The sequence below is a fragment of the Oncorhynchus mykiss genome, chromosome 24 (assembly GCF_057628025.1).
Source record: "Oncorhynchus mykiss isolate SJ-2025 chromosome 24, ASM5762802v1, whole genome shotgun sequence".
Taxonomy (NCBI): domain Eukaryota; kingdom Metazoa; phylum Chordata; class Actinopteri; order Salmoniformes; family Salmonidae; genus Oncorhynchus; species Oncorhynchus mykiss.
Window position 1 is genome coordinate 26,700,396 of NC_143045.1, and position 26,066 is coordinate 26,726,461.

The window sequence follows — 26,066 nt, forward strand, 5'->3', positions numbered from 1 at the left end:
GGGTGGTGGAGTCAACATCATCGAAGCGGAGGAAAACCTGAATGCTTTTCAAAAAAAGCTACCGTTATGGAAACGACGAACAGAGAACGACAACTTCGCAAACTTTCCCCTGCTGGACGACTGTGTAAGTAAGATCGAAGATGCATCTGGAATTGGAGACATTTCTTTACCCGCGGAACTGAAGCAAGCAATTGCCACGCACTTAGATGAGCTTGCAAAGTCTCTCGACGGATACTTCCCTACAAGAGAGTTTAGTGTTGAGACAACAGATGTCAATGATGAATACCTCGATGAAATCATTGAAATTCAGCAGAGCCCGGTTCAACAGCAACTCTTCAGAACAACAACGCTTTCAACGTTTTGGTGTCAACAAATGGTAACGTACCCTGTTATTGCTAAGAAAGCTCTGGAGATTTTCATACCGTTTGTTACAACATATCTTTGCGAGCAATCCTTTTCGAGGATGCTGGACATAAAAATGAAGAAAAGGAACAGACTTTGTTGCGAAAATGACATGAGAGTGGCACTTGCCAAGGTGAAGCCGCGCATTTCTGAACTGGTCTCTGAAAGGCAACAGCAGAAGTGTCACGACTCCGACCGAAGGTGGCTCCCGTTCGGGTGGCGCTCGGTGGTCGTCGTCGCCGGCCTACTAGCTGCCCCTGATTCTTTCCTCCCCCTCCTTATGTGTTTATTGAGTATACCTGTTTAGAGTTGGGTATAATTAGTGAGGCTTTATTAGTCAGCCGGCCCGCCTGGTTCTTTGTGCGGGATTGATTGTGACCTTCTGTTTTGTATGTAGAGGAACGTGTTTGTTCCTGGTCGTATATTTTGGTTGTGAGCACCCTGTGTTGCGTTTTTGGGCATTAAAGAGCACAGCATCGCACTCTCTGTTTCCTGCGTCTGACTCCACACCCACGACACCCGGAGCGTTACAAGAAGTCACACTGATTTGCAGTAAATATTCATTATTATGTTTTTGTTTTTGTGTGAAAATCATGTTTTGATGATTTTGTTCTTTGAACACAGTGATGTTGATGCACAGTTCATTTTGTGCACCAGTAAAATATATACCAATGTTTTGAATTTGAAAAAAATCATATTTTATTTTTCCAATTAAGAAGGGTTCGGTGAATGCGCATATGAAACTGGTGGGGTTCAATACCTCCAACAAGGTTAAGAACCACTGCTGTACACGTTGCACATACTAAACAATGATGCTGGCTTGGCTGAATATTAATTGAAGGAATAAATGTGACAGCCAGCCTAATAATGCTCCAAATACGTTTGAAATTATATGTTCATTTGAAGCTTGAATTGCACATTATTTTCATACACATTTATTGCACATTGTATGCAATCTTTGCCACTCACATAACTGGCCTGGCAACTTGATTAGCTCCCAAACAACCAGGTTAAAATGATCCCCAACGTTTTGTCTCCTTTATTGTCCAAACACTACCTACTAATTGACAATCCAGTCCCTCTCCCAGGGGTGTCACCTCTGTAATCCATTTTGCCATCAACACGTGAACAATGTCCCCTTGCATGACCTCAAGGTGTCCCTCTCCCAGGTGTTTCTGGGTAGTCATTAAAAGCCAGGGGGACAGGGCCAGAGCAGTTGGATCAGTCAGCAAGGCCCAGTCAGACCCTAGCCTGCACCACAGGGACCACCTCCCTACCACAGGGTTAACCCTATGGTTACCTTGATGTCTGGCTTTCTCACGTTGCAATCAATACGAGATTTGGAAGTGTAGCCATGTGAAACTAACTCTATGGTAACCGTTCTGGAGTCCGTAGTACTCTGATTTCTGAACGAGAGTGATTTTCTTGGTACGGTCATAGGAGGAAGTAGTAAATATAAAGAATAGCCTAATCTTCATGACTAATGTTCAAACTTGGACGTCAAACAGTAACAAGGTTCTGGTCTATATAATAATAATAATTTAACATATGTTGTTTTCCTGTTTTTTATAATTACTTATCCGGAAGAGATTGGTGGCTAAAAAGAATCGCCACCTACAAATCCCACATGCTTCCTTCCCTTATACTACTATATTCTCAATCCCTGCCCCAAATCACCAAATCTGTCCCATCATGTTACGTAATAATCCTCATACCTTCCCGAACATGTGCTTTAGTGTCCCCCTAGTTAAACTGCTGTTTGGCCTGGGCTGAACTTAACACATGTAGGCTCTCCTCTCAAGTGCCCAGGGAGATGGGCAGAAGGTATACAAGGCTGGTTGGTATCTGTCACCACCCAGCCATTAGACCTGGCCCTGTCTTACATCCTGTGCTACTGCCAGCCGATGCCCTCCATGGAACAGTCATCCAAGGTGAACGTCCAGACAGCTTTGTTTGTGCTCTCATATCACCTTGATATCCCCTATCACAGCAAGGCTAAGTACAGGGTCAACTGGGTCTTATTCTGGATGGTGCAATGTAAGAACATTATTACAGATATAAATGTTATGTATAGAGCTGGAACAAGTGTTTTTTATTTTGTATTTTTATATATTTTTTGCAAATCAAACAGTCATGTCAGTTATATTTCTACATCTGTATCTGAGCGTTCTCCAGTCCTCCAGACTCTGAAGAGCAGCCAGTCTTGCTGTCTGTTTGAAAAGCTCACATTTTGTGCATTGTCTTCCAAGATGTGTGCATGTCCGCATGCTAACATTATATCTTGTATCTCTTTTATTAGAGCTCTTATTACAGCTTGCGGTGGCATTTGAAGGCTGACCAATAGTTGGTTTATGGCCTTATTGGCTATTTAAGTTAATGTGAGTAATTACTTGATAGGGACGACAGTGGATTGGGGGGATGTGAGTTTGAGCCCCCCTGCTTTTTTACTGAGACCATGTTGCCCGATGACCGTTCAGATCTAATTTTATTTGTCACATACACTGCATACTGCCTCTACCTTCGCTGATACCAGACATGTGGTTCTCTTTTCAATCAGTTGCAAAGCGGCATGAATGTTGTCTTGTCTTTGGTCATGCAGGCTTTGTGAATGTGTACACAAAGTGGGAGTGTGAAATTATTTATGAACAGAATTGACAGTACATTCACTATAAAACATGAGCATTATTGTATTGACTTGTTCTCCAGACCATTCCTCATTTGTTTGTGGTTTACCACGTTAATCTGATGCAGCTAGCGAATGGTGTTTAAAATGTTTGACATGCCTCCAGGTTTGAGCCATCAGTCTGTGTGCCGGCCCTGGCTGCACCGTCATCAGTCTCTCTACATCCAGATTATAGTCTTTGGCTTTCTCACGTTGGCTGGATTAGGGCAGATTGCCCAATGATGACTCTGCCGGATATCTAGGAGAGTGTTGTTGCTTGCATTTCTGTTGTCAGTGTTGATTGGTATGTTGATGTATGGGGGTAATGTTAAGTGGTGTGCAGTCTGGGGTGGAGAAGCACTTTCTCATCAGCCCTTTGCTCACTTGCAATCAAAGAAAGAAATACAGTGAATGTACCAATAGTATTCCAATGTTTCCTCACCTGTTTCAACACAACACTGGCCAAAGTGCTTTATGTTAATCTGATGATATTTGACTAATGGTACTCTGGTAAAGGTAATAATCCTTCCTTTGTGTTTTTTGATTCCCAGTGGGAGTTCCTGTGGTCTCTCATCCTCTTCATCACCTTCTCTCTGCTCCTGGTCTGGTTCTACTTCTGGTGGGAGGCACACAACGACTACAATGAGTTCAACTGGTGAGTCCTGCTGTACCGTGTGTATGCTAGTTATACAACTCATAGATTAATGTCTCTCAGTATATCGGCGTCATCCGTCAGTGGTCTGTTCACTAAATGCTCCAATGACCGTCCCCTACATTGATTCTCTGGCAATTACTTAGCTTAATGTTTTACTTTTAAAAGATGCCATTTTGTCTCCATATGTTTTTGCCTGAACTGAAAATGCTAACTAGAGTTTTTTTTGGTTGGCCAAAATCATTTTGGGATAATCCTCTTCCCTAATATGGGTGCGGATGTATAGGCCTTAGGGCATCTATCACTGCAGATTATAGTTAGCATGATTACATAAAGCAGGAATACCCTTTGACCCCAAATCACCTCTCAGATTATTCCATTAATGTCTTCCCCACAGTTACCATAAAACCAATTATACTTGGAGACAATTCAGGTGTTGGTTTTGCCATGAGACAAGAGACATTGCGTATTCAATTGAAGAATATACTAACACTGAAATTATGAATTGGGTTTATTTAGTTGAGCTTTTGACCAAGCTCCTGACCAAGTCCTCAAAGCCTTCTACATTGAATGTGCACGCTATGCCCCAGAGTCCACTATGATATGAGAAACTCGTACATGGCAGTATGTGCTTCTAAGCTTAAGTCCAGCCATATTCGTGTGTACTGTAGTTTCATAGTGTTCAGTGGCATTTCATTCACGCTGGGTTTTCAGACCAGACAGACACACGGTCAGGTCAGCTTGTGTCTGACAATCATTCTGTCACCCAGAAAACCGAGACTAAAGGCTAAGTTCTCGGACACACCAACAGCGTTTGCTGGCCGAGAGCACTTTGCACCTCTGAGCGTAATTTGCAAACCGAGTGCTTACCGATTTTACATGTAGAATTGCGTGAAAAATGTTGGCAGTCAGATTTTTGGTGCAATGTGTGCGTGCCTTGAGAGAGAGAGCAAAGCTTTGGTTCTTCTTGTAAAGGTGCAATTTGCTTTGTCCCCCCAAGGTCATTCCCCTCACTCTCTCTGTTCGCCACCGCCTTTCTCTTCCTCTCATTAGTGCACAATGTCACCTCTGCTTCCCCCATCGTCCTTTGCTCTGTATTTCTCTCCCTGCCCCCTCATCCCACTTTCTCCTTTCATTCTCTTATCTCTCTTCTTCTCTCTCCTATTAATTGTATCATCACTCTCTCTACACGCTCTCTCTAAAGGCGTCAGCATGCCTCAGTTCGGCTGGTGCCTAGCTGAACTCGGCTAAATCAAATTAAATCTTATTGGTCTCATGCGCCGAATACAACCGTTGTAGAACTTACTGTGCAATGCTTACTTACAAGCCCTTAACCAACAATGCAGTTTTAAGAAAAATAAGAGTTAAGAAAACATTTACCCAATAAACTGAAGTAAAAAAAATGAATGAGGAACAATAAAATAACAATTACGAGGCTATATACAAGGGGTACCGGTACTGAGTCAATGTGCGGGGGCACAGGTTAGTTGACGTAATATGTACATGTAAGTAGGGGTAAAGTGACTATACATAGATAAACGGTGAGTAGCAGCAGTGTAAAAAAGGGGGGGGGGGGGGGTCAATGCGAATAGTCTGGGTAGCCATTTGATTAGCTGTTCAACAGTCTTATGGCTTCGAGGGTAGAAGCTGTTAAGAAGCCTTTTGGACCTAGGCTCTCTGGTACCGTTTGCCGTGCGGTAGCACTGGGAATCAGAACAGTCTATGACTAGGATGGCTAGGGTCTTTGGCAATTTTTAGGGCCTTCCTCTGACACTGCCTGGTATAGAGGTCCTCTGGCAGGAAGCTTGGCCCCAGTGATGTACTTCCTCTCCTGTGTGTGGAGACACAACCTTAAGGAGACAGTCTTTCTAGAACAAGGCATCAATAATTTGCCACGTTAACTTCCGACTTCAACTGTATGTTAAAATACACTTATGTTGGAGTCATTAACTTGTTTTTCAACCACTTCACAAATTTCCTGTTAACAAACTATAGTTTTGGCAAGTTGGTTAGGACATCTACTTTGTGCATGACACAAGTCATTTTTCCAACAGTTGTTTACAGACAGATTATCACAATTCCAGTGGGTCAGAAGTTTACATACACTAAGTTAACTGTGCCTTTGAACAGCTTGGAAAATTCCAGCCGCCATACCGCTCAGGAAGGAGACGCGTTCTGTCTCCTAGAGATGAATGTACTTTGGGGTGAAAAGTACAAATCGATCCCAGAACAACAGCAAAGGACCTTGTGAAGATGCTGGAGGAAACGGGTACAAAAGTATCAATATCCACAGTAAAACTACCACAGAGTCCTATATCGACATAACCTGAAAGGCCGCTCAGCAAGGAAGCTGGTTGGCCTACTCCTGGTTGACCAGTGCTGGTTTCTACGATCTTGCGCTCATCATCTCAGAGACCAAATCAGCACTAACTGTAGCCTGCCCTGATATCCATGAGACGCTACTATTGTGTAACTGGCTTCCGTTTGACAGGTTTTTATATAACCGCTCTGGGGAGTGGAGCGACGGGACCGTTCCAATCCTGGCCACTACCGCTGCCGGCTTCACTTATATTGCATTTTTAATGGTGAGTTGTGTCATCTCATCAAACTTTCACTGTGAGATGATATTGATACTGTGTCTAGGCCCTGGGTAACAGCCAGGTAATGTTAGGGGTGTAACCTGGCAGGGCAGAAACGTGTTGCCATGCATGTCTGGACCAAGTCCACATGTGAAAGTTATGATGGCACATGCAGCTGTTGACCTGTTTTGAAAACAGTGGTTGTGGAAATTCACGTGATGTGATTTATTTGTGTGTCTATTCTTTCAGATTTTAGCACTTTGCCACATAGCAGTGGGACAACAGCTGAACTTGCACTGGCTGCACAAGGTAATGCTCAAGTGTGCGATTTTTGGAGTGTTTGTTTGTGTATGTACAGTTAAAGTCGGACGTTTACATACACTTACGTTGGAGTCATTAAAACTTGTTTTTCAACCACTCCACACATTTCTTGATAACCTCTCTAGGGTACGTGGGACGGTAGTGTCACACCTGGCAACACCTGAAAATGTGTTAGACATCAAAATAAAGCTTAACTTCTTGTTAATCCAGCCACCATGTCAGATTTCAAAGGCTTTACGGCGAAAGCAAACCATGCGATTATCTGAGGACAGCACCCCGCATACAAACACATAAATCATATTTCAACCAGGCAGGTGCAACACGAAAGTCAGAAATAGTGATATAAAAAATGCCTTACCTTTGATCTTCTTCTGTTGGCACTCCAAAAGGTCCCAGTTACGTAATTTTGTTCGATAATGTCCTTTATATCCATAAAAACTCAGTTTAGCTGGCGCGCCTCAGTCAATAATCCACTCAGTTTCCCTCCATCAAAATGCATACAAAATGAATCCCAAACGTTAATAATAAACTTTTCCAAACAAGTTAAACAACGTTTATAATCAAACCTTAGGTATCCTAATACTCAAATTCTAACATTTAAGACGGAGAATAGTATGTTCATTACCGGAGCTAAATAAGAAAGAACGCGCTTTCCTCCACGCGCTTGGAAACACTACGGCCAAAATGGGAGCCGCCTAGAAAAACTACAAACTCTGAAACTACAAACCCTGAAACTCTTTCTAAAGACTGTTGACATATAGTGGAAGCCCTAGAAACTGCAATCTGGGAGGACGTGGCCTTATTATTAAAATACTAGCCATTGAAAATAGTGGTAAACTGAAATTGTTTTTGGGGGGGATGGTTTGTCCTCGGGGTTTAGCCTGCCATATCAGTTCTGTTATGCTCACAGACATAATCTTAACAGTTTTAGAAACTTTAGTGTTTTCTGTCCAAATCTACCAATTATATGCACATCCTAGCTTCTGGGCCTGAGTAACAGGCAGGTTACTTTGTGCACGCTTTTCATCCCGACGTGAAAATAGTGCCCCCTTCCCTAGTGAGGTTAACAAACTATAGTTTTGGCAAGTCTGTTAGGACATCTAATTTGTGCATGACACAAGTCATTTTTCCAACAATTGTTTACAGACAGATTATTTCACTTATAATTCACTGTATCACAATTCCAGTGGCTCAGAAGTTTACATACACAAAGATGACTGTGCCTTTAAACAGCTTGGAAAATTCCAGACAATTGTCATAGCTTTAGAAGCTTCTGATAGGCTTATTGCCATATTTTGAGTCAGTTGGAGGTGTACCTGTGGATGTATTTCAAGGCCTACATTCAAACTCAGTGCCTCTTTGCTTGACATCATGGGGAAATCAAAAGAAATCAGCCAAGAGCTCAAGGTTCATCCTTGGGAGCAATTTCTGAACGCCTGAAGGTTCTACGTTCATCTGTACAAACAGTAGTACGCAAGTAGAAACACCATGGGACCACGCAGCCGTCATACCGCTCAGGAAGGAGACACGTTCTGTCTCCTAGAGATGAACGTACTTTGGTGTGAAAAGTGCAAATCAATCCCAGAACAACCGCAAAGTGTCTTGTGAAGATGCTGGAGGAAACGGGTACTAAAGTATCTATATCCACAGTAAAACGTGTCCTATATCGACATAACCTGAAAGGTCGCTCAGCAAGGAAGAATCCACTGCTCCAAAACCACCACAAAAAAAGCCAGACTACGGTTTGCAACTGCACATGGGGACAAAGATCGTACTTTTTGGAGAAAATCCTCTGGTCTGATGAAGCAAAAATCGAACTGTTTGGCCATAATGACCATTGTTATGTTTGGAGAAAAAAAAGGGAGGCTTGCAAGCCGAAGAACACCATCCCAACAGTGAAGCACGGGGGTGACAGCATCATGTTGTGGGGGTGCTTTTCTGCAGGAGGGACTGGTGCACTTCACAACATAGATGGCATTCTCTCTACTATTATTCTGACATTTCACATTCCTAAAATAAAGTGGTGATCCTAACTGACCTAAGACGGGGAATTCTTACAAGGATTAAATGTCAGGAATTTTGAAACTGAATTTAAATGTATTTGTTTAAGGTGTATATAAACTTCCGACTTCAACTATATGTGCTTTAGTGTTTGACTGTAATTACGCATACAGTGAAGGGAAAAAAGTATTTGATCCCCTGCTGATTTTGTTTGCCCACTGACAAAGAACTGATCAGTCTATAATTTTAATGGTAGGTTTATTTGAACAGTGAGAGACAAAATCCTGAAAAACGCATGTCAAAAATGTTATAAATACATTTGCATTTTAATGAGGGAAATGAGTATTTGACCCCTCTGCAAGACATGACTTAGTATTTGGTGGCAAGACCCTTGTTGGCAATCCCAGCGGTCAGACGTTTCTTGTAGTTGGCCACCAGGTTTGCACACATTTCTGGAGGGATTTTGTCCCACTCCTCTTTGCAGATCTTCTCCAAGTCATTAAGGTTTCGGGGCTGACGTTTGGCAACTCGAACCTTCAGCTCCCTCCACAGATTTTCTATGGGATTAAGGTCTGGAGACTGGCTAGGCCACTCCAGGACCTTAATGTGCTTCTTCTTGAGCCACTCCTTTGTTGCCTTGGCCGTGTGTTTTGGATCATTGTCATGCTGGAATACCCATCCACGACCCATTTTCAATGCCCTGGCTGAGGGAAGGAGGTTCTCACCCAAGATTTAAGCTCCATTTTCGTCTCATCTGACCACAACACTTTCACCCAGTTGTCCTCTGAATCATTCAGATGTTCATTGGCAAACTTCAGACAGATATGTGCTTTCTTGAGCAGGGGGACCTTGCGGGCGCTTCAGGATTTCAGTCCTTCACGGCGTAGTGTGTTACCAATTGTTTTCTTGGTGACTATGGTCCCAGCTGCCTTGAGATCATTGACAAGATCCTCCCGTATAGTTCTGGGCTGATTCCTCACAGTTCTCATGATCATTGCAACTCCACAAGGTGAGATCTTGCAAGGAGCCCCAGGCCGAGCGAGATTGACAGTTCTTTTGTGTTTCTTCCATTTGCGAATAATCGCACCAACTGTTGTCACCTTCTCACCAAGCTGCTTGGCAATGGTCTTGTAGCACTCCCTTTAAGAGTGTTCTCCTAATCTCAGCTCGTTACCTGTATAAAAGACACCTGGGAGCCAGAAATCTTTCTGATTTGAGAGGGGGTCAAATACTTATTTTGCTCATTAAAATGCAAATCAATTTATAACATTTTTGGCATGTGTTTTTCTGGATTTTTTTGTTGCTATTGTGTCTCACTGTTCAAATAAACCTACCATTAAAATTATAGTCTGATAATTTCTTTGTCAGTGGGCAAACATACAAAATCAGCAGGGGATCAAATACTTTTTTCCCTCACTGTATGTGTATATGGCCTGTATACTGTGTGTGTCTTCAAGTGTCCGACTGAACACTGCCTGAACCCCACATTTTGAGTTAGTTTTCCTGGGGGTTGTGAAAGCAGTGACATCATGCCCCAGGGTGCTGTTATCTGCCAAACACACTACAGATGGTTGGAATAGTTAGCCTTGGGAGGGGGGGGGGGGAAGAATGTGTGTGTGATTTGTCTGTAACACTCTCTGTTTGCCCTCATAGATTGGAGTGAGTGCTGCCCTGCTGACCACTGCCATCGGATTCATATCTGTCAATCAAACATGGGGGGAGGAGTGGGCAGTCATCCCTGTATCACTCCAGGTCAGTTGAACAACCCATGCCCCTTTAGGGCTCTGCATCACACTGTACACAGGACACCTTCCCGATATGTGGTTATATACTTGAAAAATCATGTGAACGACTGTATTGAACTACAGTACCAGTCATAGGTTTGGACACCTACTCATTCCATGTTTCTTCTTTATTTATTTATTTTTAAAAAATTCTACATTGTAGAATAATAGTGAAGACATCAAAACAATGAAATAACACACATGGAATCATGTGGTAACCAAAAGTGTTAAAGAAATACATTGTATATTTGAGATTCTTGAAAGTAGCCTTGATGACAGCTTTGCACACTCTTGGCATTCTCTCAACCAGCTTCATCAGGTAATGCATTTCAATTAACAGGTGTGCCTTGTTAAAAGTTAATTTCCTTCCTTAATGCGTTTGAGCCAATCAGTTGTGTTGTGACAAGGTAGGGGTGGTATACAGAAGATAGTCCTATTTGGTAAAAGACCAAGTCCATATTATGGCAAGAACAGCTCGATTAAGCAAAGAGAAACGACAGTCCATCATTACTTTAAGACATGAAGGTCAGTCAATATGGAAAACTTTGAAAGTTTCTTTGTGTTGTCGCAAAAAAACATTAAGCTCTATGATGAAACTGGCTCTCATGAGGACCGCCACAGGAAAGGAAGACCCAGAGTTACCTCTGCTGCAGAGGATAAGTTCATTACCATTAACTGCACCTCAGATTGCAGCACAAATAAATGCTTCACAGAGTTCAAGTAACAGACATATCTCAACATCAACTGTTCAGAGGAGACTGTGTGAATGAGGCCTTCATGGTTAAATTGCTGCAAAGAAACCAATACCTAAGGACAACAATAAGAAGAAGAAACGACAGTCCATTACTTTGACTAGGTATGTCCAAACCTTTGACAGTTACTGTACATAAAATTGCAACATTCAATTGAAATGCGTCTAATATATATATTATTAAGACTGAGTCAATATGTTAATTAATCATTTATTTTATTTAATAATTTTTGGTTTTAGTAATCATGCAGTAGCATACAATATGTCATACTATTGACAACTGTGATTGAGAGTAGCAATTCCACACCTTCAACACTGAATGATTTCATTAATAGAATGGGTCTCCTTTGGTCCCCTGTCCAGGCCACAGGTCCCTTCCTACACCTAGGAGCTCTGGTGGCTGTCACCGCTCTGGCCTGGCTGGTGGCTGGGCAGATCGCCCGCACAGAGAAAATAAGTAAGCAGCTCGACCCGACCCCGACCTTGTTACTGACCATGGTAGTGTTGCACGGTATACTGAAACTTCTGTACTAGAGTTTTTGTTACTTTCGGTACTTCTGTCAAATGTGTCTCAAGTCATATATGGATTGAGTCTTTTTAGTAATTTGTCTGAATCTTCTCAAGGGGGCAGTAGTAAGCTAGCCAGGCTACTTGCGCTTGTACATGCAGCTGACACAGCGCCAGCCATTTTTAATAAGCAAGCGAGAGGAGAGCGAAAATGCCGACATCATGGCTTCTTCAAAAGAAAACATCATACCTTCACGTCCGCAGCTTGTTGACAAAACTGTCTCCAGAAGCGAACTGTGGGAATACTTTGCTTGCGGAGCAGATGAGGGCTAGCCCACCGAAACAACTAAGCAAAAGATGTTACAAAGCAGTGCAAGGGACGTTTAGTTCCAAATCTACATACAAAAAAATACTCTCTTACACATGACATTTGCATTGTAACGTTGTAGTTATTCTACGAAATTGGAATTGTTTTTGTAAGCACGTATATCAACTCAGCCACACAAGCATGCTTTTGTACTACAGTCGATGGCACGCTGGGCTTCGGGCCATAAGGTTGATGGTCCGAACCACGCTCCCTGCCTGTTTCGTTACAATATATTAAGCATGACATTCATGTGAGCATTATAATATGATTACACAACCCAAAAGTTTGGTGAAATGCACTCATAACTTGACAGCAATATATTTAGACTACTTCACATTTGTCTGGGCTTGCTAGCAGTAGCCACTAGCCTGCCAGCAGCCCTAGGAAGAGCATTGCACCATGGGAAGTGAAATGCACTCTGGGAATCATAGTATACTGTGTAAATTCCATTGTACTTCTATGGCATGTAGACTATAGAAGTTTAAGAAATGAGCTTCAGTGTTTTTTTTGTGGTTTTGGAACTAAACTGTTCATTTAGTACATTATTTAGCTGTAATGAATTATAGGTCTAATGAATGTAATTTGAGCCAATATTTTGGCCATAGATAAGCAAATTAACCATTTTGTCTGCTCTGAGTCTATGATTTATAGTTTTGCATAAGCAAAGTTGAAGATATTCTTATGTTATTTAATGGTGTTTATTTTTTGCAAGACATTTGATATAAAATTGAAGATATTGTATTTGTTATTTTAGTAGTTCTACCAATTATGAACACATTGTTCAATGTTTAATTTTTTTTTTATCAACCCCAGTGGTTTTCTGGGACTAGCTACAGTAATACACTTTCTTTTTTTGTTGCAGTGGCAGCGTTTCAGTATTGAGTAGCCTTTTGGTAATGAATATCGTTTTCATATCTAGTATTATGATGATAAACCTGGTATCGGTATTGAAGGTAAAAAAAATCTGCTATTGTGACAACACTAGAGCATGTTACCAACTGTTCACCTCACTGAAGAAAGCTCAGCCACTACTGCCAGATGACTTAAAGGAAATCTCCACCCAAAAACAATCTTTTGGTATCTTTCATTAGTCCATTGTTGACATCATAGGATGCAAAATGCATCATACAGGGATGATTTCTGTTTTTTGAAAGTTACATATCTTGAAAACTTGATTGCTGACAAGCAAAACTTTTTGGTACTATGTCAACAACGGACTAATGAACGAAATGCCAAAAGATAGATTTTGGGTGGAGTTTTCCTATAACAGCCTCAGAGCCCTGGGCGTTAAATGATTAACACCATGTACACAAAGGGCAAGCCCCCGTCAGGTTGGCAGGGATACTAGGCATTCCTCTGGCCTCACATGACACCACCAGTCCACAGGACATTATTAGGCCCTGTCTGTTGACATGGCCAGTTAGACATCAAGTACTGGGGTATTTTTGCCATCCTTAAATTTGTCAGAGACTAGTACAGGGGAGGCAGACTAGTGTTAGTTGCTTGGGGATCTAGATTAAATACTGAATCATCAGTGCTATTTTTGGAGGCACATTACTTTAATGAATATTCAGTTGTAGTTTATAGACACTCAGTTGTAGTTTATAGACACACCAGTTCCATTTTTTTAATACGTTGTATTTGGGTAGAACAGTGGATTTTTGTGGACAGACACAACGCCGTAGCAGTTTGTTTGCTCTCACAGTAACTCTTAACGAAGAGTTACATTATTAATGTGTGCTGTAATATTGCTACAATATAAAAACCCTATAATTTATTTATCCTTAATTTTACCAGGCTATTCTTATTGAAATACAGTATACAGTGCATTCGGAAAGTATTCAGGCCCCTTGACTTTTTCCACATTTTGTTACGTTACATCCTTATACTTAAATTGATTCAATTAGTTTTTTTCCTCATCAATCTACACACAATGCCCCATAATGACAGTGACAACAGTTTTTTATTTTTATTTGATCATCTATAAAAAATAGAATAACTTATTTACACAAGTATTCAGTCTCTTTGCTCTGAGACTTGAAATTGAGCTCAGGTGCATCCTGTTTCCATTGATCATCCTTGAGATGTTTCTACAACTTGATTGGAGTCCACCTGTGGTAAATTCAATGGATTGGACATGATTTGGAAAGGCACACACCTGTCTATGTAAGGTCCCACAGTTGACCGTGCATGTCAGAGCAAAAACCAAGCTATGAGGTCGAAGGAATTGTCCATAGAGCGCAGAGACAGGATTGTGTCGAGGCACAGATCTGGGGAAGGGTACCAAAAGATTTCTGCAGCATTGAAGCTCCCCAAGAACACAATGGCCTCCATCATTCTTAAATGGAAGAAGTTTGGAACCGCCAAGACTCTTCCTAGAGCTGGCCAGCTGGCCAAAATGAGCAATTGTAGGAGAAGGGCCTTTGTCAGGGAGGTGATCATGGTGATCACCCGATGTTCACTCTTCCAGAGTTCCTCTGTGGAGATGGTTGTCCTTCTGGAAGGTTCTCCCATCTCTGTAGCACGCCACCGATCAGGCTTTTATGGTAGGGTGGTCAGATGGATGCCACTCCTCAGTAAAAGGCACATCTCTGGTCTGATGAAACCAAGATTGAACCAAGTGTCACGTCTGGAGGAAACCTGGCTTACTGTGAAGCATGGTGGTGTCGGCATCATGCTGTTGGGATCTTTTTCAGTGGCAGGGACTGAGAGACTAGTCAGGATTGAGGGAAAGATGAATGGAGCAAAGTAGAGATCCTTGATGAAAACCTGCTCCAGAGCACTCAAGACCTCAGACTGGGGCAAAGGTTCACCTTCCAACAGCACAATGACCCTAAACACACAGCCAAGACAACGCAGGAGTGGCTTCTGGACAAGTCTCTGAATGTCCTTGAGTGGCCCAGCTAGAGCCCGGACTTGAACCCGATCGAACATCTCTGGAGTGACTTGAGAATAGCTGTGCAGCAACGATCCCCATCCAACCTGATAGAGATTGAGAGGATCTGCAGATAAGAATGGGAGAAACTCCGCAAATACAGGTGTGCCAAGCTTCCAAAGAAGACTCAAGGCTGTTATCGCTGCTAAAGGTGCTTCACCAAAGTACTGAGTAAAGGGTCTGAATACTTATGTAAATGTGATGGTTTTGTATTTTTTTCATACATTTCTAAAAATGTATACAAACCTGTTTTTATTTTGTCATTATGAGGTATTGTATGTAGATCATTTTTTCTTAATCTATTTAATCCATTTTAGGATAAGGCTGTAACGTAACAAAATGTGGAAAAAGTCAAGGGGTCTGAATACTTTCCGAATGCACTGTATATCTCTTCAACAAATGAAATCTATTTCAGTGCAGAATACATTAGCCTGTGGTTTAGCGGTGGCTTACAGAGGTCAGTAGGTCCTGGATGTGAGGTTAGATGTGTAGCTAGCTGGTGTGCCTCTGTGAATGCCAGAGAGGTTCTGAGGGCAGAGGGTGTGTCTGTAACAAGAGTTCTTCTGACGCAGTCGATCTGGCCTAAGTACTGACCTTGAAATGAATCCGACCTCCTGTGTCAGTGATGTACTCTAGCTACATTCATCATCACTTACCTGCACTGCAGCGCACAGAGATGGAACAGGAGAAAGTGTGGCTAGAGGCTGGCTGGCTTTGACACTGTATATATCTCAACCCAAACTGTCCACGTAAAATGTTAAGAAACATTGAGTGAATGGTCTTCCTGCTCATAGAGAAACTACTTTCAGATGTGCTATTTCTTTCTTTCCTTGACCATCTCAGTATAATAGACATCCGTGACAAGAGCAAATAAGTATTCCATGACATTGAAGCTTTTGGCCATAGCTATTCTATATACTCAGGTATTCTATTTTGTTTTAATTGTCTACCCCAGGGTTTTTATTCATTATATATCTATTTTGTGTTCTACGCCCGCCCCAGGGTTTCTATTCATTATATATCTATGTTGTGTTCTACGCCCGCCACAGGGTTTCTATTCATTCCATATCCATGTTGTGTTCTGCCCAGGGTTCCAGGTGGTGGTTCTCCTGCTCTACCTGAGTGTTCTACTAGGCCTCTACATGGCCCCCCTTTCCATCACCTCCCCCTGCATCATGGACCACGCAAACCTCACTCCACGCCCTGATGTCATTGGCCACCAGGGCGCCCCCATGGTGAGTCAGCTGAACCAGCTGCCCAATCAGAGGACTTGTAGGGGGAGGCACCTCCTACACTATGCTTATAGAGTATACAATAACAGACCCATAGAGATGTAACCTACATAGAGGGCACTAAAGAAATCATGCTGGCCAACAGTTTCTTCATATTTACACCCACTCACTTCCTTCATACTACCTATGGCTCTATTCTAGTGTATTAATGACTCTCTGAACCCGAGCTGGAAATAGCCCAGAAATAGATGCTGTAAACAGACTTCTGGGCTTTCTGTAAGCACTATATAGAAACTATAGGCTATTGTATGTGAGAGTCCTTACCTATCAGCTCAATCTATAGACGTAAGATTTCATATGATACCATGTTTAGTATTTCTTCACTTGTTTTCTTCATTCACATCACGTAGTGCTGCATTTCTCCCCAGGCATGCTTTTCCTTTCCGGCATTGTTGTATTTTATTAAATTGAATTGTGTATTTGATTGAGAGGAAGTGTGAGTGTGTGAGAGAGCCCACGCCTGCTTTGTTTGTCTTGATTTGTTTGACTTGTCAGCCAAACGCTGTATGACTGTACACTATATAAGCCTAGTGCATGAAGAATTCTCATGCTGTTGCCAAAACCTCACCGCTCAACTCCTAACACGAGGTTTCCCAAACATTTTTGGCCCGTGACCCCATTTTGCTATTAAAAATGATTTGGGACCCCACCAATTAAAATATGTTTTATTTAATCGCCAGCCAATGTTTACTTTTTTAATTTGGGCTATAACAGTCTCTTACAAATCAGTCTGGCAGTGTTTTTGACAGTATTTCAATCTGAAGCTGATATGGTTTGAAGTGACTGAAATGCATCAGAAAGGTATTGGGAAGTTCAGAAGATCATCAGGCAATAATGTTGTATGATCTTTTGTGTAGAAAATAACATCATTAGCTAGGTTTCCATCCAATTGAAAATAGATTTTTCATGCGAATATTCTAAAATCTGCATAAAGAAAATATGCCAATTTTCCACCAAACTGACTTGTTTGCAGATAAAAGTCAGTGCGTACTGACAGTGCACATAAAATGTACTTTTTCACGTAAGTGTTGATGTACCAAATAAAAATAGAATGTTCAATGTGTTTCCATGGCATTTTCAACACTTCCAATAGTTTTGTCACAAACTGTTGTGTTAAATAGCAAATGGGCCTACTCTGGTCTTCGCACGTGCACTCTAGCCAACAGCTCGCAGATACAATGAGCAAAACAATATTTGCTCATAATTTAATTTTACAGACACCACAAGATCCCATGTCGAACTAACATTACTTTTAAGGCATCTATAAAATGGTACTGAAACTTCCTGTTTCCATCACAGCTGTCGTGATTTTTTTACTGAATGACTTGCATATAAACTGTGGATGGAAACGAGATTTTCTTTTTCTCCCTGTCTAATTTAGTGCTTGGTCTTGTCCACTCGGTTCTAACAGCTTGTGGGCAAAGTAAAGGGAAACCACACATACCAACATGTTCCTGAGAGTCATGTCTTTCAGTGATGGGGTCATAATAATTTGTAGCTTAAACCAAGGAAACAAAAACCGCTCTGTTTAATATAACTGCATCTAGTGGTTACCAGATGTTACTGACGTAACCCCTTGTTCGATGAACTAAGTGTCAATTTGCTCTCGCGACCCCAATCAGGCTTCCCCTAGTTTGAGAAACACTGTCCTAACGACTCGTACACATGACACATCCAGCGAGCTGCAGACAGACACACACACACCCCTGCTCTGCTCCCCAACCAGCCAGTTGGGGCATGTTACAGTAGTTGATCACCCCAGAAGTAAAACACTGTGGTGGAATTAACAGTCTTAAAGACCTGAGAACTCCCCCAGGACACACCACATGACCCACTCTGTTTACCAGCAGCACTTTACATTGACTTTCCCAGGCTTCCAGTCCCATCACAGTATTACAGTTTGAACTACAGTATCACTGACTTATCAGTTTGACCCATGTGGCCTGGTATTGTGAATTGCACAAGTCATAATGTTCAATAGTCTGTTGTTTATCAAACATGAGCTCATAACCCATGACTTTTAACTGGAATCCATTCTCCAAGTTTCCTCACAGACATTTAAAGGGACATTTAAAAAAATTGTCAAATACATATTCATCTCCAGCACCACCCCAACAACATACTATGTGAAAATGGCGCATTTCAACTGAGTATTAGACTTCTGACACCTATATGAAACTGTGAACTCTCAGATTGCAGTAAGGTATATGAACCTCTCTGACCTCCAAGATGCATCAATATAATGTATGTGCTGATGTTCCTCTCTGTCTGTCTGTCTGTCCGTCTGTCTGTAGCTGGCTCCAGAGAACACTATCCTGTCTTTCCAGAGGGCTCTGCAGATGAACGTCAGTGGGCTGGAGGCTGACGTGGCCATCAGGTACACACACACACACACACACACACACACACACACACACACACACACACACACACACACACACACACACACCGAAAGAGACTCACAGTGCAGCCAAACTAGATCAGTAGGGAGTCAAGTCTGTTGTGGTTGATGGAGGAGTCCAGCCAAGCACAGGTCATTCTGCTGGTCTGGCCCTCCTGTCCAGGATTCAAACCCTTATAGTCAGGCAGGCAGGCAGCATGACAGAAAGCCAAGTCTAGGTCCAAAAGGCTTCTTAGCAGCTTCTACCCCGACAAGCCATAAGACACCTGAACAGCTAATCAAATGGTTACCCAGACTATTTGCATTGCCCCCCGCCCCTATCAGTTGCTGCTACTCGCTGTTTATTATCTATGCATAGTCACTTTACCACTACCGACATATTACCTCAACTAACCGGTGACAGTTTTTAGCAGCAGTGGTAGTAGCAGCGGTAGTAGTTGCAGTTTTAGCAGTAGCAGTTTTAGTAGTAGCAGCAGCGGTGGTGGTGGTGGTAGCAGCAGTGGTATCAGTAGCAGCGGTAATAGTTGCAGTTTTAGCAGTAGCAGTTTTAGTAGTAGCAGCGGTGGTGGTGGTAGCAGCAGTGGTATCAGTAGCAGCGGTAATAGTTGCAGTTTTAGCAGTAGTAGTAGTAACAGTTTTAGCATTAGCAGCAGTGGTAGTAGTAGTAGCGGTGGTGATACTAGTAGTAGTAGTAGTAACAGTTTTAGCATTAGCAGCAGTGGTAGTAGTAGTAGCGGTGGTGATACTAGTAGTAGTAGTAGTAGTAACAGTTTTAGCATTAGCAGTAGTAGTAGTAGTAGTAGTAGTAACAGTTTTAGCATTAGCAGTAGTAGTAGTAGTAGTAGTAGTAGTAGTAACAGTTTTAGCATTAGCAGTAGTAGTAGTAGTAGTAACAGTTTTAGCATTAGCAACAGCGGTAGTAGAAGTAGTAGCAGCGGTGGCGGCAGCAGCAGGATGAGGACGACACCGGAAAGCTAAGTCTAGGTCCAAAAGGCTTCTTAGTAGCTTCTACCCCCAAGCCATGAGACGACTCCTGAACAGCTAATCAAATGGTTACCCAGACTATTTGCATTGCCCCCCGCCCCTTTCAGCTGCTGCTACTCGCTGTTTATTATCTATGCATAGTCACTTTAACACTACCTACATATTACCTCAACTAACCGGTGACAGTTTTCGCAGCAGTAGCACTGGTGGTAGCAGCACTGGCAGTAGCAGCCATAGTAGTTGCAGTTTTAGCAGTAGTGGTGGTGGTGGTAACGGTGGTGGTGGTAACGGTGGTGGTGGTAACGGTGGTGGTGGTGGTGGTAACGGTGGTGGTGGTGGTGGTAACGGTGGTGGTGGTGGTAACGGTGGTGGTGGTGGTGGTAACGGTGGTGGTGGTGGTGGTGGTAACGGTGGTGGTGGTAACGGTGGTGGTGGTGGTGGTGGTAATGGTAACGGTGGTGGTGGTAACGGTGGTGGTGGTGGTGGTAACGGTGGTGGTGGTGGTAACGGTGGTGGTGGTGGTAATGGTAACGGTGGTGGTGGTGGTAACGGTGGTGGTGGTGGTAACGGTGGTGGTGGTAACGGTGGTGGTGGTAACGGTGGTGGTGGTGGTAACGGTGGTGGTGGTGGTAACGGTGGTGGTAACGGTGGTGGTGGTGGTAACGGTGGTGGTGGTGGTAACGGTGGTGGTGGTGGTAACGGTGGTGGTGGTGGTAACGGTGGTGGTAACGGTGGTGGTGGTGGTAACGGTGGTGGTGGTGGTGGTAACGGGGGTGGTGGTAACGGTGGTGGTGGTAACGGTGGTGGTGGTGGTAACGGTGGTGGTGGTGGTGGTAACGGTGGTGGTGGTAACGGTGGTGGTAACGGTGGTGGTGGTGGTAACGGTGGTGGTAACGGTGGTGGTAACGGTGGTGGTAGTAACGGTGGTGGTAGTAACGGTGGTGGTAGTAACGGTGGTGGTGGTAACGGTGGTGGTGGTGGTGGTAACGGTGATGGTGGTGGTAACAGTTTTAGCATTAGCAGCAGCGGTAGTAGTAGTTTTAGCAGTAGCGGTGGCGGCAGGAGTAGGAGGACACCGGAAAGCGAAGTCTAGGTCCAAAAGGCTTCTTAGCAGCTTCTACTATTTGAATTGCCCTACCCCTTTAAGCTGCTGCTACTCTGTTTATTATCTATGCACTGTCACTTTAACACTACCTACATATTACTTCAACTAACCGTTGACAGTTTTAGCAGTAGTAGCAGCGGTTTTAGTAGTAGCAGCAGTTTTAGCAGTAGCAGCGGTAGTAGCAGCGGTTTTAACAGCAGCAGTTTTAGCAGTAGCAGCGGTAGCAGTACTAGCCATTTTAGCTGTAGAAGTAGTAGCAGCAGCAGTTTTAGCAGTAGCAGAGGTGGTGGTAGTTGTAGTAACAGTTTTAGCAGCGGTAGGGGTAGCAGAAGTTTTAGCAGTAGCAGCGGTAGTAGTAGCAGTTTTAGCAGCGGTAGTAGTAGCAGTTTTAGCAGCGGTAGTATTAGCAGTTTTGGCAGCGGTAGCAGTTTTAGCAGTAGCAGCGGTAGTAGTAGCAGCAGTTTTAGTAGTAGTAGTAGTATCAGAAGTGGTGGTAGTTTTAGTAGTAGTAGTAGTAGCGGCGGCGCCGGTAGTTTTAGTAATAGTAGCTACAAGCGGCGGCGCCGGTAGTTTTAGTAATAGTAGCAGCAGCAGCTGCGGCGGTAGTTTTAGTAATAGTAGCTACAAGCGGCGGCGCCGGTAGTTTTAGTAATAGTAGCAGCAGCAGCTGCGGCGGTAGTTTTAGTAATAGTAGCAGCAGCAGCTGCGCCGGTAGTTTTAGTAATAGTAGCTACAAGCGGCGGCGCCGGTAGTTTTAGTAATAGTAGCAGCAGCAGCTGCGCCGGTAGTTTTAGTAATAGTAGCAGCAGCAGCTGCGGCGGTAGTTTTAGTAATAGCGGCGGCGGTAGATGTAGTAGTAGTAGCAGCAGCGGCAGATTTAGTAGTATGGGCAGCAGTGACGGTAGTTTTAGTAATAGTAGCTGCAGGCGGCGGCGGTAGTTTTAGTAATAGTAGCAGCAGCAGCTGCGGCGGTAGTTTTAGTAATAGTAGTAGCTGCAGGCGGCGGCGGTAGTTTTAGTAATAGTAGCTGCAGGCGGCGGCGGTAGTTTTAGTAATAGTAGCAGCAGCAGCTGCGGCGGTAGTTTTAGTAATAGTAGTAGCTGCAGGCGGCGGTAGTTTTAGTAATAGTAGCTGCAGGCGGCGGTAGTTTTAGTAATAGTAGCTGCAGGCGGCGGCGGTAGTTTTAGTAATAGTAGTAGCAGCAGCAGCTGCGGCGGTAGTTTTAGTAATAGTAGCTACAAGCGGCGGCGCCGGTAGTTTTAGTAATAGTAGCAGCAGCAGCTGCGGCGGTAGTTTTAGTAATAGTAGCAGCAGCAGCTGCGGCGGTAGTTTTAGTAATAGCGGCGGCGGTAGATGTAGTAGTAGTAGCAGCAGCGGCAGATTTAGAAGTATGGGCAGCAGTGGCGGTAGTTTTAGTAATAGTAGCTGCAGGCGGCGGCGGTAGTTTTAGTAATAGTAGCTGCAGGCAGCGGTAGTTTTAGTAGTAGCAGCAGCGGCAGATTTAGAAGTATGGGCAGCAGTGGCGGTAGTTTTAGTAATAGTAGCTGCAGGCGGCGGTAGTTTTAGTAGTAGCAGCAGCGGCAGATTTAGAAGTATGGGCAGCAGTGGCGGTAGTTTTAGTAATAGTAGCTGCAGGCGGCGGTAGTTTTAGTAGTAGCAGCAGCGGCAGATTTAGAAGTATGGGCAGCAGTGACGGTAGTTTTAGTAATAGTAGCTGCAGGCGGCGGTAGTTTTAGTAGTAGCAGCAGCGGCAGATTTAGAAGTATAGGCAGCAGTGACGGTAGTTTTAGTAATAGTAGCTGCAAGCGGCGGCGCCGGTAGTTTTAGTAATAGTAGCTGCAAGCGGCGGTGGTAGTTTTAGTAGTAGCAGCAGCAGCTGCGGCGGTAGTTTTAGTAATAGCGGCGGTGGTAGATTTAGTAGTAGTAGTAGCAGCAGCGGCGGAAGATTTAGTAGTAGTATGGGCGGCAGCGGCGGTAGTTTTAGTAATAGTAGCTGCAGGCGGCGGCGCCGGTAGCTTTAGTAGTAGCAGCAGCAGCTGCGGCGGTAGTTTTAGTAATAGCGGCGGTGGTAGATTAAGTAGTAGTAGTAGTAGTAGCAGCAGCGGCGGAAGATTTAGTAGTAGTATGGGCGGCAGCGGCGGTAGTTTTAGTAATAGCGGTGGCGGTAGATTCAGTAGTAATAGTAGCTGCAAGCGGCGGTGGTAGTTTTAGTAGTAGCAGCAGCAGCTGCGGCGGTAGTTTTAGTAATAGCGGCGGTGGTAGATTTAGTAGTAGTATGGGCGGCAGCGGCGGTAGTTTTAGTAATAGCGGTGGCGGTAGATTCAGTAGTAATAGTAGCTGCGGCGGTAGTTATAGTAGTAGTATCAGAAGTGGCGGTAGTTTTAGTAGTTGTAGCTGCGGTAAATTTAGTAGTAGTATCAGATGTGCCTGTAGTTTTAGCAGTAGTAGCGGCAGCGGCGGTAGTTTTTGTTGTAGTAGTAGTAGTAATAGTAGCTGCAAGTGGCGGCGGCGCTAGATTTAGTAGTAGGAGCGGCGGTAGATTTAGTAGTAGTAGCGGCGGTAGTTTTAGTAGTAGCGGTGGCGGTTTTAGTGGCTTTTAGCGGCTGCGGTGGCGGCAGTAATTTTAGTAGTAGTTTTGGTAGCAGCAGTGGCGGTAGTTTTAGTTGTAGCGGCGGTAGTTTTAGTTGTAGCGGCGGTAGTTTTAGTAGTAGCGGCGGTAGTTTTAGTGGTAGCGGCGGTAGTTTTAGTGGTAGCGGCGGTAGTTTTAGTAGTAGCGGCGGTAGTTTTAGTGGTAGCGGCGGTAGTTTTAGTGGTAGCGGCGGTAGTTTTAGTAGTAGCGGCGGTAGTTTTAGTAGTAGCGGCGGTAGTTTTAGTAGTAGCGGCGGTAGTTTTAGTAGTAGCGGCGGTAGTTTTAGTAGTAGCGGCGGTAGTTTTAGTAGTAGCAGCAGCAGCTGCGGCGGTAGTTTTAGTAATAGCGGCGGTGGTAGATTTAGTAGTAGTAGTAGCAGCAGCGGCGGAAGATTTAGTAGTAGTATGGGCGGCAGCGGCGGTAGTTTTAGTAATAGCGGTGGCGGTAGATTCAGTAGTAATAGTAGCTGCAAGCGGCGGTGGTAGTTTTAGTAGTAGCAGCAGCAGCTGCGGCGGTAGTTTTAGTAATAGCGGCGGTGGTAGATTTAGTAGTAGTATGGGCGGCAGCGGCGGTAGTTTTAGTAATAGCGGCGGTGGTAGATTTAGTAGTAGTAGTAGCAGCAGCGGCGGAAGATTTAGTAGTAGTATGGGCGGCAGCGGCGGTAGTTTTAGTAATAGCGGTGGCGGTAGATTCAGTAGTAATAGTAGCTGCAAGCGGCGGTGGTAGTTTTAGTAGTAGCAGCAGCAGCTGCGGCGGTAGTTTTAGTAATAGCGGCGGTGGTAGATTTAGTAGTAGTATGGGCGGCAGCGGCGGTAGTTTTAGTAATAGCGGTGGCGGTAGATTCAGTAGTAATAGTAGCTGCGGCGGTAGTTATAGTAGTAGTATCAGAAGTGGCGGTAGTTTTAGTAGTTGTAGCTGCGGTAAATTTAGTAGTAGTATCAGATGTGCCTGTAGTTTTAGCAGTAGTAGCGGCAGCGGCGGTAGTTTTTGTTGTAGTAGTAGTAGTAATAGTAGCTGCAAGTGGCGGCGCCGCTAGATTTAGTAGTAGGAGCGGCGGTAGATTTAGTAGTAGTAGCGGCGGTAGTTTTAGTAGTAGCGGCGGCGGTTTTAGTGGCTTTTAGCGGCTGCGGTGGCGGCAGTAATTTTAGTAGTAGTTTTGGTAGCAGCAGTGGCGGTAGTTTTAGTAGTAGCAGCGGTAGTTTTAGTTGTAGCAGCGGTAGTTTTAGTAGTAGCGGCGGTAGTTTTAGTAGTAGCGGCGGTAGTTTTAGTTGTAGCGGCGGTAGTTTTAGTAGTAGTTTTGGTAGCAGCAGTGGCGGTAGTTTTAGTAGTAGCAGCGGTAGTTTTAGTTGTAGCAGCGGTAGTTTTAGTAGTAGCGGCGGTAGTTTTAGTAGTAGCGGCGGTAGTTTTAGTTGTAGCGGCGGTAGTTTTAGTAGTAGCGGCGGTAGTTTTAGTAGTAGCGGCGGTAGTTTTAGTAGTAGCAGCGGTAGTTTTAGTTGTAGCGGCGGTAGTTTTAGTAGTAGCGGCGGTAGTTTTAGTAGTAGCGGCGGTAGTTTTAGTAGTAGCGGCGGTAGTTTTAGTAGTAGCGGCGGTAGTTTTAGTAGTAGCGGCGGTAGTTTTAGTAGTAGCGGCGGTAGTTTTAGTAGTAGCGGCGGTAGTTTTAGTAGTAGCAGCGGTAGTTTTAGTAGTAGCGGCGGTAGTTTTAGTAGTAGCGGCAGCAGCTGCGGCGGTAGTTTTAGTAGTAGCAGCGGTAGTTTTAGTAGTAGCGGCAGCAGCTGCGGCGGTAGTTTTAGTAGTAGCGGCGGTAGTTTTAGTAGTAGCGGCGGTAGTTTTAGTAGTAGCGGCGGTAGTTTTAGTAGTAGCGGCAGCAGCTGCGGCGGTAGTTTTAGTAGTAGCAGCGGTAGTTTTAGTTGTAGCGGCGGTAGTTTTAGTTGTAGTGGCGGTAGTTTTAGTAGTAGCGGCGGTAGTTTTAGTAGTAGCGGCGGTAGTTTTAGTAGTAGCGCCGGTAGTTTTAGTAGTAGCGGCGGTAGTTTTAGTAGTAGCGGCGGTAGTTTTAGTAGCTGCAGCGGCTGTATTTTTAGTAATAGTAGCTGCAAGCGGCGGTAGTAACAGCAGCGGCGGTAGTTTTAGTGGCGGCGGCAGTAGTTTTAGTAGTGGCAGCGGCGGTAGTTTTAGTAGCTGCAGCGGCGGTAGTTTTAGTAGTAGCGGCGGTAGTTTTAGTAGTAGCGGCGGTAGTTTTAGTAGTAGCGGCGGTAGTTTTAGTAGCTGCAGCGGCTGTATTTTTAGTAATAGTAGCTGCAAGCGGCGGTAGTTTTAGTGGCGGCGGCAGTAGTTTTAGTAGTGGCAGCGGCGGTAGTTTTAGTAGTAGCGGCGGTAGTTTTAGTAGTGGCAGCGGCGGTAGTTTTAGTAGCTGCAGCGGCGGTATTTTTAGTAATAGTAGCTGCAAGCGGCGGTAGTAACAGCAGCGGCGGTAGTTTTAGTGGCGGCGGCAGTAGTTTTAGTAGTGGCAGCGGCGGTAGTTTTAGTAATAGTAGTAGCAGCGGCGGCGGTAGTTTGAGTAGCTGCGACGGCGGTAGTTTGAGTAGCTGCGACGGCGGTAGTTTGAGTAGCTGCGACGGCGGTAGTTTGAGTAGCTGCGACGGCGGTAGTTTGAGTAGCTGCGACGGCGGTAGTTTGAGTAGCTGCGACGGCGGTAGT

General features: G+C 44.1%; 1 protein-coding gene across 4 annotated transcripts in view; it reads left to right on the forward strand.

Moving 5' to 3' along the window:
- Positions 1 to 26,066, forward strand: part of LOC110504078 (glycerophosphodiester phosphodiesterase 2) — a 104,989-nt gene that overhangs the window by 65,292 nt on the left and 13,631 nt on the right. For 2 of the 4 annotated variants that reach the window (XR_005039309.2, XM_036961226.2), the window contains exons 3-9: positions 3,616 to 3,719; positions 6,208 to 6,301; positions 6,545 to 6,604; positions 10,271 to 10,369; positions 11,516 to 11,609; positions 16,051 to 16,196; positions 18,548 to 18,630. Coding sequence is in view for 2 of the 4 variants with exons in the window: in XM_036961226.2 (XP_036817121.1) it covers positions 3,616 to 3,719; positions 6,208 to 6,301; positions 6,545 to 6,604; positions 10,271 to 10,369; positions 11,516 to 11,609; positions 16,051 to 16,196; positions 18,548 to 18,630 (680 nt within the window). In the remaining 2 variants the exon portion in view is untranslated. The remainder of the gene's footprint in view (positions 1 to 3,615; positions 3,720 to 6,207; positions 6,302 to 6,544; positions 6,605 to 10,270; positions 10,370 to 11,515; positions 11,610 to 16,050; positions 16,197 to 18,547; positions 18,631 to 26,066) is intronic. The other 2 variants (XR_016491407.1, XM_090218799.1) reach the window with 1 other exon arrangement.